A 19,122-nucleotide genomic window follows, 5' to 3' on the forward strand; every position below is an offset into this window, starting at 1 on the left:
TAGTCAAAGTGGAACAAGATAGTCATAAAGATGGGTAGACTTAATTTTGGGATAAAATACTGTTAACTTAGAGTAGTAAGGTCCAGAAGATTTTTTTCTTCAAAAGTAAACAACGAAAATCAAAAGATGTGAAAAACCAAAAAAACAAAAAGAGTCGAAAAATAAAAGAAACAGAGGACCCCAATAACAAGGAGTGATCATCTCAACCCAAAAACTCTATATTTGGTGTTTTCAGATACATAAAATACGAGTTTCATAGTAAAAAATTTCTCCAACCACCATCTCTATTTTTTTTAACTTTAAAAATAGAATATTCTAAGAATATTTTTTTCTCACTTCACACTTTTTATATTCATACTAGTAATAAATTTAATCATCTTTAATTTTTCAATTTTAACCATTGAATTTAAATATTATATTATTTAAAACATAAATTTTTATTTTTTTATATTTTTTTATAAATATTTATTAAATATAAAAATATGATTGATAAACTACAAATATAAATACAAACATTAAATTACATTAATTACTTAATACAAACATAACATACAAACAAGCACCATCAGGGGCGATAACATGCCAGATTATTAGACCCATCTACTTCAACTTTCTTTAGTTGTACTATTTTGAGTGTTGTGGTTTTTTCTTATTGCTATCGATGATAATATATGTTGTGACTATTTTCTATGTTTTATTTTGTTGTTCGTGTAATTTTCGTTAATTTTAATGAAGTTATATTTCGTGTATTACTTTCGTTAATTTTTTATTTTTTATTAATTGAAAATACAAACTTAAATTATAAATTATTTAATTTAGTTAAAATATAAAATTATAAATATAAATTTTATAAAAAAAGAAAAAAGAATAAAAAAGAAAAAATAAACTAAAAATTAAAATTGAAAAACAAGAAAAAAATAAAAAAGATAAAAAATTAAAAATTAAAACTGAAAACCAAAAAAGATAAATAATAAAATTAAAAATTAAAAATTAAAAATTTAAACTGATAATTAAAACTGAAATATAAAAAAATAAATTGAAAATTAAAAATGAAAACATAAATAAACTGAAGATTGAGAAAAAAAATAAACTCAAAAGTAAAATAAATAAATAAATAAATAACAAATAGTGTTGCTACAGTGACGCGCAACTTCTTGCGCGTCACTGTAGCGTTTCTCAAATTTGACGAATGATTTGACATAGGATTGGACTTAATCGTACATTAAATCTGGGTTAAAACGTCAAATTTGCTATAGGGTTGGACTTGAAAGAGAAAAAGAATAACTCAAGTCTATGCACAATGTTTTATTAATTATCTCAAGAACTTCGCTACAATAAACTGCAGTTTTTCCCATGTACCACCTTCTATGAATTATCATACGGTATTGTTGTAACTGCATTCTCTGCGGCGTAAGACACAATTAGTCCAAGCTGAATGTATGAGTACAAACATGGCAACAGAGAGCGAGAGAACACAGAAGCCCTTGCACATTCAGAGTGCTGTCCATGAGAATGTGATGCACATTTAGCCCACTGTTGCCAAGCTAAAACCAACCTGAATAAAGCCACGGCAGTATCAACTGCATATGAAATTGATAATATAATTGTGAATACTGGCAAATAATAAATGTGAACTTTCACTCAGTTTGAATCAGGACAAGGGGTCCGTTTGATACGCAAAAAAATAAGGGACAGGACAGCACAAACTCTCTTGTCTTTTGTTTGATTTGTAAATATGTTTAGGGTACAATACAACAACGTGTTTGAGTACAACACAAGTTGGAAAAAAAAAATTGTCCCACCAAAAACACGGTACAAGTTTTAAGTATGAGACAACACAACAAAAGTCAATTTTACCCCACTTTAAATCCAAAAAATTACAATAATTAACTAAAAACGCATCCCATCCAAAAATTTACAGTTGTCATTCAATGCTTTACCCGATCTAATCCACGGCCGTGAACCTCCTTCCCCGGCCTTCCCTCCGCCGCGGTACTTTCCTTCTCCTCTTCTCTTCCCTTTCCCCTTTTTATTTTTTATTCTCTTTGAGAATTCTAGGGTTTTAGGGCATCTTTCAAGATCTACCGGTCTTCTTCTATGCCAATTTTTTAAATTTATTTATTAAATAAAAAATAATTATTATGTTATGATTCTTCTTATCTCTAATTATAATAAACTTATTTAATCTTGTGAATTATTGTTAAAAATATAAAGATAATTAGTTTTTTTTTAATAAGATAAGAAATGTTAACAAAATTTATAATATATTTTTCATAAATAATTATTAGTTAATATATTTAAAATTTTAAAAATATATTTGTACAAAGTAATTAAAAAAAAATTTTGTTAATTTTTTTATTCCACAAATATATAAAAGGTATTATAGTAATTTTATATTTAATTGTGTTATATTAATTTGTGTTGTCCTTTGAATATCAAACATAGCACAAGACAAATACTTGTGTTGTACTACAAGCATTTGTGATGTGTTGTACTTTTGTGTTGTACCTTTGTGCAAATCAAACGGACCCAAGATGTTGGATGGTGAATTACAAAAGATGCCTATTGCTTACAGTTGAGAGTGGGAATATAGAAAAAGGTATGTTTTGCAACAGAAAAGGTATGCTTTTGCAATCCTAGTTTTAAGTGGTTAATACACAATAATAGATTTCTTAGACAACATTTATCTTGTATTACCCTGTTGGAATAACCCTTCCTCCAATAATGAGAAGTTCTCTGGTGAGATAAGAAGTATAATGAGTCACAAAACAATAAAATATGAATGTATATATTACATATAAAATAAGATGAATGCCATAATAGAGAGAAAATCAAAATATATAACACTGTAATGCATTTAATTGATTGGCTTATATTTCCTGCATCTGACTATAAGACTTCAGTCTTCCATGGGTTTAATTACTCAAATAATCTCTTTGATAGATGAGCACAATTTTCCATTGTTTAAATGATATGAATACAATGACTTATAAAAAACTAATTGTATAATCTCTTGACAGACCAGCAAAAGTTCCTTGTGCCACTCCCTGTCTCTTGGGTCTTTGCGAAATGCTATTGCTCCTCAACATCAGCTCATCAAGAAAATGAAATTTAATAGCAAACTCGTGTGGATCTCCCTCAGGGGCCGTGTCATGGACGGTGAATTAGAAGGGTCCACAGAAGTTGATTAGCTTGATGTAATAGTCAATAAGAAAAAGGAGTCCGTCAAGGCCTTTTCACTGGTTGGCTTTATACTTGCTAACAAGACTTCAGTTTTGCATTGTTCTAATTAATATCTTGCAGACTTGCAGTTGTTTTCAGTGGTTTGTGGAGTTCCTTTATATTCCCATCAGTCATCACCACACGCTGAACTCTCTTGGAAGACTTGGACTAAGCAACCTGGGAAATGTATCAAACTTGGTTTTTCTCATAAATAATTTAGACTTAGTAAGTCGTCATGTATTCCTTCTTATTATTAAATCCATTAGTACTTCAGTACATAATTAATTCGGTTATATGAATGTTGAATATATTAATTGTATATATATATATATATATATATATATTAACCAGATGACAAAGGGAGTGATATGGACATCAATAGGCTAACTCTCCTGATTTAAATTATAAGGGTTGAAGGAGTTGATTTTGACAATAAGAATAAATAATATTTTTATTTTAGTTTAAAATTTTACATTAATGTCTATTTAAGGCACAAGAATTTACACTGGATACTTGTATTTAATGGTTTATTTTATTAAATTATTTTAGTTTATTAGGTTATACATATTAAGTAATCATGCATTAACTTCAACTTAAAATTAGGGATATAGCAAAAGTTTCTTTTGTACATATAACTAATAAAAAATGATATTATATTTCCCCTTTTCCGTATTATAGTAACAAATTATTGTTATATTTGACGCAGGAGTAAACTTTTTTTTTTTTTTAAAGAAAAACATAACTACCACTTTCCTAATGCTACCACCTTCACATTAGAAGCAATAGTTCACGTTTCTCTCTAAATAAAAAGTCATTCACCCTCATTAAAAAAATTATTAGGTTGAGTACCCTTAGCCCATCCTTTTATAGCTTTTATTACCCTTTTAGAGAAAAACCAAAGTGGCATGTTCATTTGAACAACCTTTCAATGCAATCAGACCCGGTGCCACACCCACCAAGAATTAGCCTTTGCAACTATTTCCATAATTAAATGACACATGTCACAAACGACAGCTATCGTGTTGTGCAATGGCCCCAGAACCGAAGCCATTGGCCTTTCAGAGCCGGCAACATCTAAACAGAAACCAATAAAAAACATAAAACACAGAAGGCTTGGATGGATGGTATCTCTGTAGTAGTATCAATGGACATTTACTTAACAAATAAAACATCCTGCCCTTGATTCAAAAGGCATGGCTAACTTTGCTGTAAAGCGCACATTAATAAAATTAAATTAAAAAAAAAAAAAAAAAAAAACCAACACCATTACTTGCGGAACCAGCAAAATATAGCACAACCCCTCCAAGGGAAAAGCACAATATCCTTATCCATTCCATTTTTATATCATAAAAATAAAAATAAAAATAAAAGTAGGTCATTTTGGATCAGTAAACATGCAACGAGACAAATTACACCTGCCCTGATGCTCTAAATGTGACTTTCTGAACAAAAGAACAACCAGATATAGCCCCTGCCTGCTGACTGCCTCTAACATTTAAATAACTCAAAAAAATATATATATATATATATATATAATGAATTACACATAAATCATTTTGGATGGATAAGGAAATTATCATCACCACAAAAGCAAAGATATATTCCTTTGTCATTTTGTTCAAACTAGACCTTTCACGTGAACAATAAATTTCCTAAAGCACTAGCTCCATCCAATGCAAACATATAAAAATCTTAGTAAATAAAGCCCCGCTCTTATCATTTCAAGCAACTGAGAAGAAAACGAGCATCAGTAACACTAAATAACATGAAAACACACAGACAATGAAGAGTGATACAATCCATCTAGTCATCAGGCCATTGCTTTTTTTTTTAATTTAAAAAAATACATCTATAAGATATTTGCAGCAAAATGTACTTGGAAATAAATCAATAGATAGTGTACAAGTTCAAAGTAACAAAAGGACACAACTTTTTATAGTGATTAACTCAAGAATAGAAGTTGTTCATAACACCCACAGCCCAACAAGTAACAAGTTTAATCTCAAGCTGCACATGATCATTTCTTGCGTACTATACTACTGTATTTCACCATATGCTGTTAAGGCAAAGAGAAAATATAACAGATAACAATGAAAATCATCATGATATAAATATACTAATATAGCAAATTGGCTATGGCTTCTGAATTAAATGATAACCACACCATTATACAACAAAAGAGGTTACACATTCCAAAGGTCGAAAGTCTCCCATATGGTCGTCCAATATTAAAAACAAAACAACTAATAAACAACAATACTAAGAAAAGAACAGAATGGGAAGAAACACACACTCACTGCCACTGCCACTGCCACTTCAGGTTTGTAAACAATGATATCAAACATGCTTCACAGGAATCTGGAAATTGTGCCATATGGCATAGTCACCGGACACCAGAAAAATATAATGTTAAGTAAACAAATATACAAAAGAAATCACATGCCCCAGAGATATTCCAACAAACAATCCCGTGTCATGACACATATCATGCACATCCAACATAGTCAACCAATCAGTGTATCATTTAATAATGCTACTCAGCATGAATCATAACTCTTGAAGTAGAGACTTCAAATAAGGTTTCATCAAATTTTCCATTTCTCGTGAGTTTCCAACTTGCAGTAGGTATTTACACTCAACCAAGCAGTATACATTCCAACCCAAGATTCTGCACTTGAATCTTTTCTTTCATTAATTGATGTACCATTTCCACAATTTTTTCCCCTTATCCTTCGCCTTAAACCAAAAGACAAATCATGCATAAAATAACCTTGACACTCACAATATACTCCACAATTTCTCACCTCATACAACAAACTAACAGATTTAACCAACAAGGAAGCGAATATCTTAAACTAGAAAATTCTTATTATGATTTATAGGGTTATTAGTCACAAAAGAATTATACACCACAGAGAGCATTACAAGACCCATTTAAATGAAACATGCAAATGACAAAAGCCAGCAAACCACCAGATTCAGAAACAAAAGGCATAATCCAACTTTTCCATGAAAGACAAAATCATTTCACAACCATATGAAAGGGCCAGCTCACAAACAATCCACCTAAATGAATGTATTCAAGGCAATCTCCATACCATCCAATTTAAAGAAGCATACATGTTTACCTTGAGGTATATATATTATAACAAGAAAATCTACCAAACAAAAGAATACATCAAGTGTTATTCAACAAAGACTTATCCAGCGAGAGAGAGCTATTAAAAGCATGGATGCAAGATAATTGCCTATATGTCCTCTCAGATGAACAAAGAAATGAACACATTAGAAAGACAACGAAGTTTGTAAGCGAAGCAAACCACCTTGCAAATTCACCACCATATTCATCATGTCAAAATTAAGGCCATATAAGAACACACAAGACAATAATGAACATCATTGCATGATCAACAAAACAAAATGAATAATCTTCAAACAGGCATGAAATGCTTACAGATTATAATTACCTTGTAACATAGAACTAAAATACAATTGAGCATCAGATGTTCAATTAAAGTCAAGTTATCAACACTATTATACATCCAAAAACTAAAGAAACAATCCCAGCAAGAAGATATATTAGAATATTGATCTGAGGCCTCATATTTACATGAATTTACTAAACAATGAAATCCATACAAATGAATTTATTCCCCTCATCATCAGCAAAGCACACCCACACACAAATTAAATTCCGGAAGGCAAGAACCCGGGGGAGGTTTTCTGCCTTCAATAATATGAAAGCACCAATGAAACTCCACAACCGAGATAAGCAATCTCCATATTCAACTCCACACCATAATCTCATTCAAGAAATGGAAATTAGAAGCAGTTTGCATCTTTTATTTCTTGAAATCAGATCACATAGAGTAGCAGTTGGAGCAACGTACCAATCCATTCTCGTTGCAGTCCCCACAACGCCTCATCATCCTTCCTTCCTCATCGAACACCTTACGGCTCCCGCTACAAACCCCGCACGGCACGAACCGCACACCGCCACAGCCGGCGCAGATGAAGCACGGGTCTTGCCTCCGCACGCCTTCAAGAAACTTCACGAGCTCCCCGGCCTCGTGGAGCTGCCGCACCTCCTCCGCCCCACCAATACACCGCCCCTTCACAAACACCTGCGGCAACGAGAAGGGCTTGTTCCTCCCAATCAGGGACTGGAGCTCATGCCGGAAGGAGGAGTCCATGGACACATCCCGCTCGTCGACGGCGACACGGAGGCCTTTCAAGATGGCGCGAACGGAGCAGCAGTCCTCGTGGGTGCGGCGGATGCCGCGCAGAGAGGTCGTGTAGAGGACGACGCAAGGGCGCTTGGAGGGTTCCTCCGAGACGGGTTCCCAGAGGGGTTTGGAAGAGTGGCGATGATGGAAAGTGAAGGATCGGGAGAGATGGAGGGGTTTCTTGGAGTTAGGGGAGGGGGAGGAAGACAAGGGCTCGTCGAGACCGTCCATGAGGTCCCAAGCGTTGATGACGGTGGTGGGGGTGGCGGCGCCGCCGGAAGCCAAACAGGATCGGCGGCGATGGTCCATGAGTAAGGACTCGCAGGGAGAGATGGAGATGGGGTCGACGAGGAGGAGAGGTGAACCGTAGGGACGTGGAGGTGAGGGAAACGAGGTGATGGGAGTCACCGCGGTGGAGAGCTGGGTGGTGGACGACGATGGGGAGGGAGGTTGAGGGAGCGAGAACCGGAGGGAAGGATCTTCTCCGGCGGCGGCGGAGGAGACGGTGTGGTGGTAGCGGTGGGGTTGGAGATGGAAGAAGAGGAAGAGAAGGCGATGAAGGAACGGTGGTCGGTGTGAGAATGGATACAGCCCATGAGAAATTGGGGGGCGAGGGAAAAGGAAAGAGACGATGATGCTTCTTTTCTACCTTTTGTTTTCTTTATTTGGGAAGGAAGCGCACTTGGGATAAACATTTTTCTTTTTATTTATTTATTTATTTATTTAAATTATCAGGACAGGACCATATTTTTAGCTTGGTTTTTAATTTTTAAATTTCTTATTATTCTTTTGATAAATAATTTATATATATATATATATATATATATATATATGAGTAAATTTTTAACTAAGTTTGGTCTTATATCAGCACTAACTCCAATTTATATCAAAATAAATATCAAATTTTAATTTTATTTCTCCAGTGAGATAATTGGGGGTTTTTGGTAAATTTTTAGTGATGTGGACATCGAAAAGCTAGTGGATCGCTACGTCGCTGACGTCATCAAATCGTCGCTCAGTGAAACTTAGCATGTGGTTTTTTGTGCGTGAGGACGCGTGGACAAAAATACTCGCATTAGTTAATTAAGCGAGCTGGCGAGTCGGGTGACGTCACGTCAAAAAATTCACCAAAACCCCGATTACCCGGTGAGAAATAAAATTAAAAACTCGATGTTTTATTTTTAGTCTAAATTGAAAGTTAGTGAAAGCGTATATAAAGTCAAACTTAAATACTCACTAAAATTTTACCTATACATATATATTGTTTTATTTTATTCATCTAATTTTTAAAAAAATTACAGTTCAATCTTTTTTTTTTATTTTCATTACAATGATCACGTGATCATATGTAGTTAAAAGTGATTATACGTGCCATATTTTTAGATCAAATGCCCATATATATATCACACATATTTTATTATATATTATTATTATTATTTTTTACTAAATATATATGGCCCTGTGTGTACTCTAGTAATCAAATTATAAAAGATAAAAGTAAAAAACCGAAAACACCACACGAAAAGATAGGGGCTATTGTTTATCCGTATTAGTTGAAAAAAATAGGGTCACAGGGAGGAAACGTGGGGAATGTGAGTGAAGGGGGTTGTGGGTTGTGGTTGAAGAGGGAAGGGCGGTTGGGGGACACGGTTTTTGGTTTAGGGGTTGTTTTGACATGGGATTAAGGGACTTTGTTGTTGTTTCTTTGTGGATTTGGTGGTTGTTTTTTTAGGATTGGGGGCAATTGGGCAAGTGAGGGGCCTTCCTGTTCCTGTCTTTTAATTTTCTTTTATATAAATTTTGGATAGTGTTTTTAAATTTTAAAAATTAAAAAAAAAATTCTATTTTAACCTGATAATTAACTTCTATTGAGATGAAAAAACAACTAAGGATAATATCGTAATCAACTCATACGTCACGAGATGCGAGGGAATCAACTCATACATCATGAGATCGAGGGAATCAACTCATACGTCACGGATCACGGTGCTTATCACCTTTTTAAAAACAACAAAGGATAAAATAAATATTTTTTATTTTAAAAACTAGATAATCACAATAGTAGGTTAACTCAAAAAACTATGTACCAAAACTTTTTTAATAAATGCCATGTATTGGATAATTAGCATCAAAAATTCATTTTAAAAATCTTTTTTTATTTTTGCTGTAAAAGTTATTAAAATGATTGGGAAATTTAATCATATGAATATTATTCAAATTATAATTCCGAAAAGTCTGTATCATGTTACTCTAGAACAATTATTTTTTTAAGCCTCTTTTTTTGGATAATTTTGAGAAAGGCGACAAGCATCAAAACCCAGTGGCGTGCATGAAGAGCAAAGTTCAACGCCAACCTACGTGCCCTCACCTTACATAAGATATAAGATTCGATCTTAGATCCTCTCAAAATGAGACGTCCCTATGCAGAGGCGATCTACGATTAATCCAAAAGCCGTTGGTCTTTTTAGATAACCTTGCTATGAATTTTTAACTTCCGGTAAAATTATTTTTGAAGTAAATATGAAATATTAAAAGATTAAAAATTGTTTTACGTCCACACAAGTTTGTACCAACCAGCACATGAAACTATGTAAACGTATTTTTATTTTTAAAAAAATAAAAATTATCAAAAGGAGGCTTAAAAACTATCAAAAGATGCTTATCGCCTTTTTAAAAAACAACTAAAGATAAAAATAAATATTTTTTTATTTTTAAAAAAACTAGATAATCATAATAGTAGGTTAACTCAAAAAATTATGTACCAAAACTTTTTTAATAGATGCCATGTATTAGATAATTAGCATCAAAAATTCATTTTGAAAATCTGGCTGTAAAAAGTTATTAAAATGATTGGGAAATTTAATCATATGAATATTATTCAAATTATAATTCCAGAAAGCTGTATCATGTTGCTTTAGAACAATTATTTTTTAAGCCTCTTTTTGGATAATTTTTAGAAAGGCAAGATCGAAAATCCGAGTGACGCTGCGTAGAGGGAAACAGTTCAGCCCGATCTCACGTGCCTCACCTTACATAAGATATAAGATTCGATCTTGGGATCCCTACCCGAAATGAACGTCCCTACGCTAGGCACGATACTGGAATTGATCCAAAAACCGTTGGTCTCTTTGGATAACTTTGCTATGAATTTTTAACTTCCAATATAATTATTTTTAAAATAAATATGAAATATCAAAAGATTAAAAGTTGTTTTACGTCCACACAAGTTTGTACCAACCAGCACATGAAACTATGTAAACGTATTTATGTCTTTTCATCAGAGTGGTCACAATATTAAATGGGAAAGTCATGTTGGTCGGCCCGGCTGAAAAGCTTCCTTTGACATTGACAATAGCTGAAATGTTAAAAAAAGGTATTCAAATATCTGAAAAATATTATCGATTTTTTTAATTACCGGTCGAAAATTCAAAAAAACTTTTAAATTTGAGAAAGTTATACTAAACAAAACCCTTTTTGTTAAAAGGCATTTTTATTATATCATTTGAATCAAGCTTATCCTAATCGTTATTTTGACTAATAATTTAATTTAAAATTTAAAGTGGAGTTATTCTCTAATAATAATAATTATATATAAATCAATACTAACTATAGTTTCACATGAGAAAAAAATGGTATAAACATTAGAATAATCAAATACTCGAGTGGCCCAAATTTAATCAAAGATATGCGTCTGGGTTAAAAATTGATCATCCAACCCATGTGTTTTCAACTGATGACATGAGTTTTTTTATATTAAAATTGTATTCACATTAGTGATCTGTCACAACTACATATATCAAATTGGATTTAAATTCTTGACATTTAAAAATCCCACATCACAATCTTTTATAATGGTATAATCTGCGAGAGATAATCTCACAATTCATGTGAAGAATAATGCTAGAAATATGTAATGTTCTAGTTATTTAAATTGCTTTAATTTGATTTATATATTTTTATTTTTGCATATTATGTATATAATATATATTATCTGTGTAAATGCCTTATCTGTTAAGTTTGCTTTTACTTGGTATACAAGCCATAGACTTAGAAAAGGAATACCTGAGGCCAAAACTCATTTCAAATTATTAAAATTGTTATCCAGTTGGTACTAAAATGTTGCAGCTTGAAATCATTTGAAATTTTAATATTCATTCAAGCTAGGATCCTACTCACATGCTCAAGATTTGAAAGAATTTTAATGTGGGGGATATTTGAATTTTTTTTATTGGACAATGTGGACAATGAGCATATAATTAAAACCAAAAACTTTTGAAATTGAAAAACACAAGTTATTGAAAGAAGAAAAAAAGAAAAAACAAAGAGCTGTTGCTTGTTGACTGGACCACTAGTGGTAATGGCCAACCCATTGAGCACTAGTCATGTTTATGAGTTGATCATGGTAAAGGCTAAAAAGGTCTCATTCAATGAACCTAAAGAATCCGAGTGGTCCTTCATTCATAGGATGCTCACGCTGGGGCCGTGATTTTCAAAATGATTTTTATTGTATATTTGAAATGTCAAAAATCATCTCAACTTTTGGGGATTATTATAACTACTGAGTAGCTAATTTATTAAAAAGAGAACATAACAAAACAAAAGAGAAGGAGAGGGGAATGATTACAAAATTAACCAAACAGCAGCTCAAATGAAAGAAGAGTAGGAAAAAAAGCTTAAAAATGAAAACCCAACTTTTTACACATTTCATCAACCGATGGTAACGGTCAAGGCCTAAATAATAAAGTGATATCATGTGGATGTGTCTCCCATGAGCTGCTAATTTATTAAAGAGATTGTTCCAATCACGAGGGATAACAACAATGTTTGTACAATTCAGCTAAAAATTCTGTCACAGTGCTACAAGTCTTTGGCCAGTTCTCCAGTTATTATCAGCGACATTGTGCTCTATCTAAAGCTTGCTTAAGCCCTGTACAGATGGTGAAAATTGTGCTGATATTTACTCTCCAATCAGCTACAATTTTGAGTCCCAACTCAACAGCATATAGTTCAGCTTCTATAGTTGAATCAACTTCTATTCTGACACAACCTGCAACAATAATTTTTTTTATAAGCATTCATTATAACAAATCCAACACTAATCGTTAAGTTATTGGAAGTTCAAGAAGCATGAGTAAAAAGGCCGGTAACAATCAGGAGAATAAACATTGAAAGCATTAATGAAGAAGCTTTCCCTATTTTGGGTGGTATCTTAGGAAAATTCTTTAACATGATCAATAAAGGAAAGTGCATGCCATTGGAATCTCATTGAGTTCCTTTAAAGATAAAATTACATCTAGCTTTCCAGATATTCTAAGTAGTAGCTGTAATGACAGAAGCTAGCTATTTATCTTTGGCTTTACCAATATTCTCCAAATAGGATCCCAAGGCAAAATTGAGCCCAAAATTGATAGAATATGTCTCATCTCCTCAATTTTCTCCAAACAAGTTGAGCACTGGATTAAGAGATGAAGATATGATTAATATCCTCCATGTATAGACCACGAAGGGCACAAAAAAAATCAAGGTTTTGACTTGCCCCTGTAATGCTATATTGAACGAACAAACCACACGAACCAGCCACACAACTAATGTGGCTGGTGACGTGGACTTTGTATAAATTAACTAAAAAGGAGAAAAACACCCACGTGAGGCATTCTCTTCTCTTGGGGTCCTCTCACGAAATTAGGGCAACGTTGAAGGCCGATCTTTGCCGCCGCTTCCCTCCCCCTCTCTCGGTAGTCCTCCCCCGCTCTCGGCCGATGTTCAAGCCGCCGTCTCCTCCCCCGCTCGTGATCAGTTCACTCCCCCGCTCTCGGCCGTTGTTCAAGCCGCCTCCTCCTCTCCGCTCGTGATTAGTTCGATCCCCCGCTCTCGGCCGTTGTTCAAGCCGCCGCCTCCTCCCCGCTCGTGATCATTTCGCTCCCCCGCTCCCGGCCGCTTCACTTCCCCGCTCCCGATACCCCTTCCGACCGCTCTCTTCCTTCCCCCGTTCCTAGTACCCGTTCCGGCCGCCGCTTTCCTCTCCCGCTCACGGCCGTCGCCCCTCTCTCGTTTGGCTTTGAAGAGAAACTAGGGCATAGATCGGCTCTAGTTTGTGTCTCTCTCGTGTTCTCTTGTGTCGGACTCTCTCTCTCTCTCTCTCTCTCTCTCTCGTGTGGCTCTATGCTCCCGACCGCCCGCTTCCCTCCCTGCTCCCGCGCCTGCTCTCTCGTTGAGTTTGGTTCTCTCAGATTTCTTGGCACAAAAGCCCGGTGGCCTTGAAATCGGTCAGGAGGCAATGATGCCCCTAAAAATTTCTATCCTTCCTTCGCCTCTCTACAACGATGGCATAGTGACTTGGATGGCCTAGTAGGCAATCGCCCTATTATTGTTGTAGAGGGAGGGGAAGGATGGGAGAGCTATCATTAGCAGAATCGAGCCTCTATTTTTAATTCGATTGGTTGATATCTATATTGACGATGAATCATTTTGTTGCATCATGTATTTTGTTCTTTCAAAGTGGGTGGTTCGGTGTGGTTTTGTTAGTTCAATATAGCATTACTCTACTCTTTAGTAATGATGGTCTTGGCCGTGATGATTTGCCCTATAAAAGATTATAGAAATTGGGTGGCGTGGCAACTTTAGTTGCGACCCTTGATTCAGTGTTTATCCATGTAAAAGAATAGAGGGGAAAGATCTGAGCCTTTTTCTTCTTCTTAAACTGTTTGTTATTGTTATTGTTAGTGTTCTAAGAGTTCCAATGTATAGGTTGTTGTTATTGTTTTTAATGCAAGGGCTGGTTCATAATGTGAATTGAAGGTAATGATATTTAGTATGCAGGAGGGTAGCTTTGAAGGCGATTCTTGCTTTGCAGATGAAGTAAGCACTTGAAATTACATATTTGGTATACAGGAGGGATGCTTCTAATGGTATTATGTTTTGCTTGAAATCTATTTTATTTCTTTCAGTAATTTGTAATTGACAAACCTTTGTAAGTTGTTGAACTTAAGGTAATCACAAGTGTTTTGGAAGTCATACATTCCAAATGAGATGCTAGATTATGTTGAGTTTCAGGGTTTTGGGTCTTGGAGGTTTATGAATTCTTATTGGTATTTGGTCTATTTTTTTGCTTTAAATGAACTGAATTCTTGACTATTTTTTTTTCCAGCAATAAAGGATTTGGGCTTTGTTGGTTTTGATCTGGATGATCATGGAAACAATTTGAGTTGGAAAGGAGAGATCTTTGTTGTGAATTTATTTGGAATTCGGATTGGAGGAGAATTTTTGTTCTTGTGGGTTGTTATATAAATCGAGCTTATGCTTTTTCGACTATGGCTTAGCACTGCTATGACAATGATTGTTCGAGAGGTTTTCTTAGCTCTATTTTTATATGCTATATTGACTGAATGATCTTCTCCAAACCATGTTATAGCAGTGTTTGTTATGTTCTTGTCTTCCATCTACAGCTCACGATCCTATTGGATTTCGGGGTGTTGAACTCATCATGCTCACAAAGCAGTGTTGAGAGTATTGATAAAATATGTTTAATATTTGTGTTACTGGGAAATACTTGTGTATATGTTATTTATTATTGTTATTTTCTGAGTTTGCCATTTTTATGCATTTACTCTTTTACTGCTTGTATGTTGCCATACTTGGCGTTTTTCTTAAAATTTGCGGATATGCTAATGAGCCTAATATCATGAAGTACATCAAGATAGCGGCCATTACGGGTGATAAGATAGTAAGAGATGTCGCATTGAGGTGTCGATGGATGCTAGTGAGTTCTTTAAAGCAGACATTCTAGAGGCTACCATGACCTTTAATAGCTTCTATTCGGGTTCATAATGCTTCAATCATCCAAATATTATATTTCAAAGGGTTGTTTTACTTTAACTTCCTAGAATACTTTTTAAGAAATTTGACCATTTTGTTCTCCAATTAATAATTTGTGTTTGGCTTCTCAAAGTCTGACATCATGTGCTTGATTCAATTCATTGTATCTTCTAAAGAGTAAGAAACTTATATTCGGTTGTTAGCTCATTTATTAGTGTAAATCTTTGGTGAGAGGTCGAAGCCAGGGAGAAACAGCGAGGGAAGGGAAGTATGATCAGGTGAGTATGTAAGAGTTGTTTCAGTCACTGTGATTTACTTGTGTTCTCCTTTGTCCATTATTATCTCATGTGTAATATTACTCATTTTGAGGCGGAATGTTGGTACCAAACCCGACATAGAAACGAGAAGGTGCAAGAGCTCAGTAATCCTCATTTAGTGGAAGGAGGGAATTCCAATAGTGATGAAGATGCTAAACTAGGCTAAGAATAAATAATGTTGTGCTTGACTCAGTTTGTAACCTTAAATAAATAATTACACCCAATATATGTTGTGCTTGACTCAGTTTGTAACCTTAAACGTACTAGCATTGAGTAACCTATGTTATCAACTTGGCTGAGAATGTGTTGCTGCACTCTCCTTTGTTTGTAACTGCTTTGCGAGGTTCGGATATGTGGATGGTCTGCAGATATATTTTTCGTATTCACAAATCTTCGTATTCCAGCCCTAAATCCAGAACACAAAATTATTATGTTTATCTACAAACCATCTCTACATCAAACATAAGTAATAAACACAAAAAAATCTTATAACATGAACACAAATTCTTGTAACACAAACCATCTCTTCATCAAATATAAGCAAGCAAACACAAAAATTCTTATAAACACCGAACTTGAACTTATAACACAATCAAACATAAACAACAAACACAAAAGTCTTATAACATGAACACACTGAACCTGAACTTTTTAACACAAACAAACCATCTCAATATCAAAGATGAGCACCATACACAAACAAATGAACCATCTCTTCTTCAACATGAGCACAAAATTTACGGTTTTTCCTCCATGAGCATGAACATGAATACTTACACACAAATTATGCCTTGCACTATATAAGTAACTTGTACCATAGTCGATTCCCTGAAAAATAAAATGTAAACATCACAACACCCTCAATCACCAAGTCATTTGAATGCAAAAAAATAAATATGTACGTCTTGCAACTCACCTTAATCAGAGCTCATTGCATTGGCTTGAAAAACCTAAAAGCTGTGATGCATGTCGGGGTTGATCGATATAAATTTGAGTTAACCTAATAAAAAGAGATTATAATCAAACAAATCATTATTTCAAATTAAATGATTCAAAATTCATAATTTGGACATCAAACATAATTACAAAGAGAATTACCACACTCTCTTTGTGTGCAATGATCATCTTGTATAATTTTTACGAGCTAATGCCTCTCCTTTTGTTTGTGGCTTACGCCAATAATAACATGGATGTTATACAATAACCCATCGGAAAAAATCTAAAGAAGTAATGAATATGATACTACATAAAAATACCTTTTTCTTGTTTTTGATTATTATTTCTTCAACTTTTTGACTTCTTCATTTTTTTAATGGTGGGACTGACCCTTACTCCGCGACCTTCAAAGGTGTGAGAAATTTTTAGTGTGGCACATTAGTACGCCTCCGATAACATAGGACAAAAATTTTTTTCTTTGCAAGTTGTGTTGTCCATCAAATTCTCAATTGCCCTCATCCACATATTTCATCAAGAACATGTATTTGTCATTTGACTGCTGCTCCAAGTTACTGCGGCTTTAGTAAAATGAGAACACAATTTATTGTACCAGTGATTTCCCTCAGCTGGTTTGTGGGTCATCATAGCAGTTACGTACATATGTATGCATGCGTTTGATGTCCTTCCTCCATCGTGGTAAAAATATACCTAGAAGGTATGTCTTTCACATTCTTCTCAATAAGCACCTTGCAAATGTGCCTACAAATAATCCTTGAACTCAAACAAGCTGACATGAGCATTTAATGTCAAATTCTTCCTCGTTAGTGTAAACATTGTATACCACTTGTTTTCTAAATACACATTCTTTCCCCTTGACAATGTCAGACACTGAAATGAGCAGATTGCCCCCATGTGAACCGAGTGATAGTAAGATTGCAATATATCATGCCTGCATAACACATCTTGAAACAATTTAAAAATTTCATTTTGTGTATGCTTCTTGTAGTTGCTTCTCAAAGTAGCAATCGGTGATTAATGGAAAAACACGAGTTAAATGAAGCAAAAATCAGCTTTGTTCTCCTTCTCAATCTTGCTTTTCAAGGCATTATCATATTGCTCAACAAACTGCTTCAATGACGTCGTCGGACCAACATAATCATCAAAAAATGCATTTACGCTTTCACTTCTTTGAGTGGTAGACATTCCAGCCCAAAATATGCCTTTAACATATCACGAGACTAGCGATCACTAATTTTAAATAGAGAATTCAGCCATTCATTTTTCTCAAGGTTATAGTCCACCATCATCTTCAAGTATGTGTCTTCGAACTCTTGAGAATCCACTGCTTCATATGTGATGTGTTTCAAAATCTTCTTGATTGCTTTGTATTCATTTAAACATTCAAGCTTCTCAGGAACCTTCTTCATGATATGCCAAAGGCAAAGGCGGTGATGTGAATTTGGGAAAACCAATCTAACTGCACCCTGAATAGCCATACACTGATCTGTAATAATTGCTTTAGGAGCCTTGCCTGACATACACTCCAGCCAAGTTTTGAAAAGCCAAACATACGTTTCTGTATCCTCTCTGGACAATAAGCCACACCCAAACAATACAGTTTGGCCATGATGATTTACACCGACAAACGGAGCAAATGGCATATCATACTTATTTGTCAAGTATGTTGTATCAAAGGAAATTACATCACCAAAAGCTTCATAAGCCGCTATAGACCTCGCATCCGCCCAGAAGACATTTCTTAAATGACCTTCTTCATCCATGTCAATCAAATGAAAAAATTTTGTGTTTCTTTGTTGCATGCGAGAAAAATATTTTCCAAGTGCCACGGCATCTCCAACGCCAAGCCTAAATTGCCTTGCTTTCGCAATATAATTTCTACAATCTTTTTCGATTAGTAAGTTAAATTTTTCACTAACCCTCCCACTTTCAACTCGCTAGGAATGAAAAATTTTTGCTTAAAGCTTATCCCTCGCTTAGTCGTTTAATTCGAGCCTTCTTTTTGACATATGCATCAATTTTTATTGCACTTTTGGAAACGAGCTTTTTGTGGGCTAAGTGCATGATTGTGCTCCAAATGAACACTAGAAATGGTAAATCGCCCATCATTTCCAACAATGACATTAATCTTTGCTAGACAATTTACTTTGGCGGATAATCTTGGGTTGAAGGAGTTTTTTGAAGTAGATATTCTTTTGCCACCTCTTGCACATGCTAATGTGTAATATTTCAATTTTCCATCATCATTTAATCTTGTGCTTTTTTTGTTGATGCCAAACCCTTCACGTCGCGCATATTGGACATATAACTTATAAACTTCTTCTTCAGAATCAAGAATCATAACGGCCCCCGGCACAATATTTTCAACTAAATCCAAATCCACCAGTTTTTCTTTGGCATGCATTTCATAACTTGAACATCCAACTTCTACATTATCTTTTTCTTGCTCATTACACCCAAGTATGACTTCTTCCATGTTCTTGCTTTAGGTATATGTCTAAAAACAAATTAGACAAATATTTAAAAAACATGAAGCAAAGTGATGGTTTATAATCCTAAATAACTCCAAAAAATCATAAAAAGAGTAT

General features: G+C 34.5%; 1 protein-coding gene across 1 annotated transcript; it reads right to left on the reverse strand.

Moving 5' to 3' along the window:
• Positions 1 to 6,728: 6,728 nt before the first annotated feature.
• LOC120255233 (uncharacterized protein At5g39865-like) lies at positions 6,729 to 18,297 on the reverse strand. Its single transcript, XM_039263106.1, is given in 4 exon segments — positions 6,729 to 7,817; positions 7,819 to 8,097; positions 12,410 to 12,495; positions 17,766 to 18,297. Coding segments are annotated over 4 exon segments (1,632 nt in total). The 3' UTR covers positions 6,729 to 7,082.
• Between the last annotated feature and the right edge of the window lie 825 nt (positions 18,298 to 19,122).

The sequence above is a fragment of the Dioscorea cayenensis genome, unplaced genomic scaffold (assembly GCF_009730915.1).
Source record: "Dioscorea cayenensis subsp. rotundata cultivar TDr96_F1 unplaced genomic scaffold, TDr96_F1_v2_PseudoChromosome.rev07_lg8_w22 25.fasta BLBR01000904.1, whole genome shotgun sequence".
In the NCBI taxonomy this organism is placed as follows: Eukaryota; Viridiplantae; Streptophyta; class Magnoliopsida; order Dioscoreales; family Dioscoreaceae; genus Dioscorea; species Dioscorea cayenensis.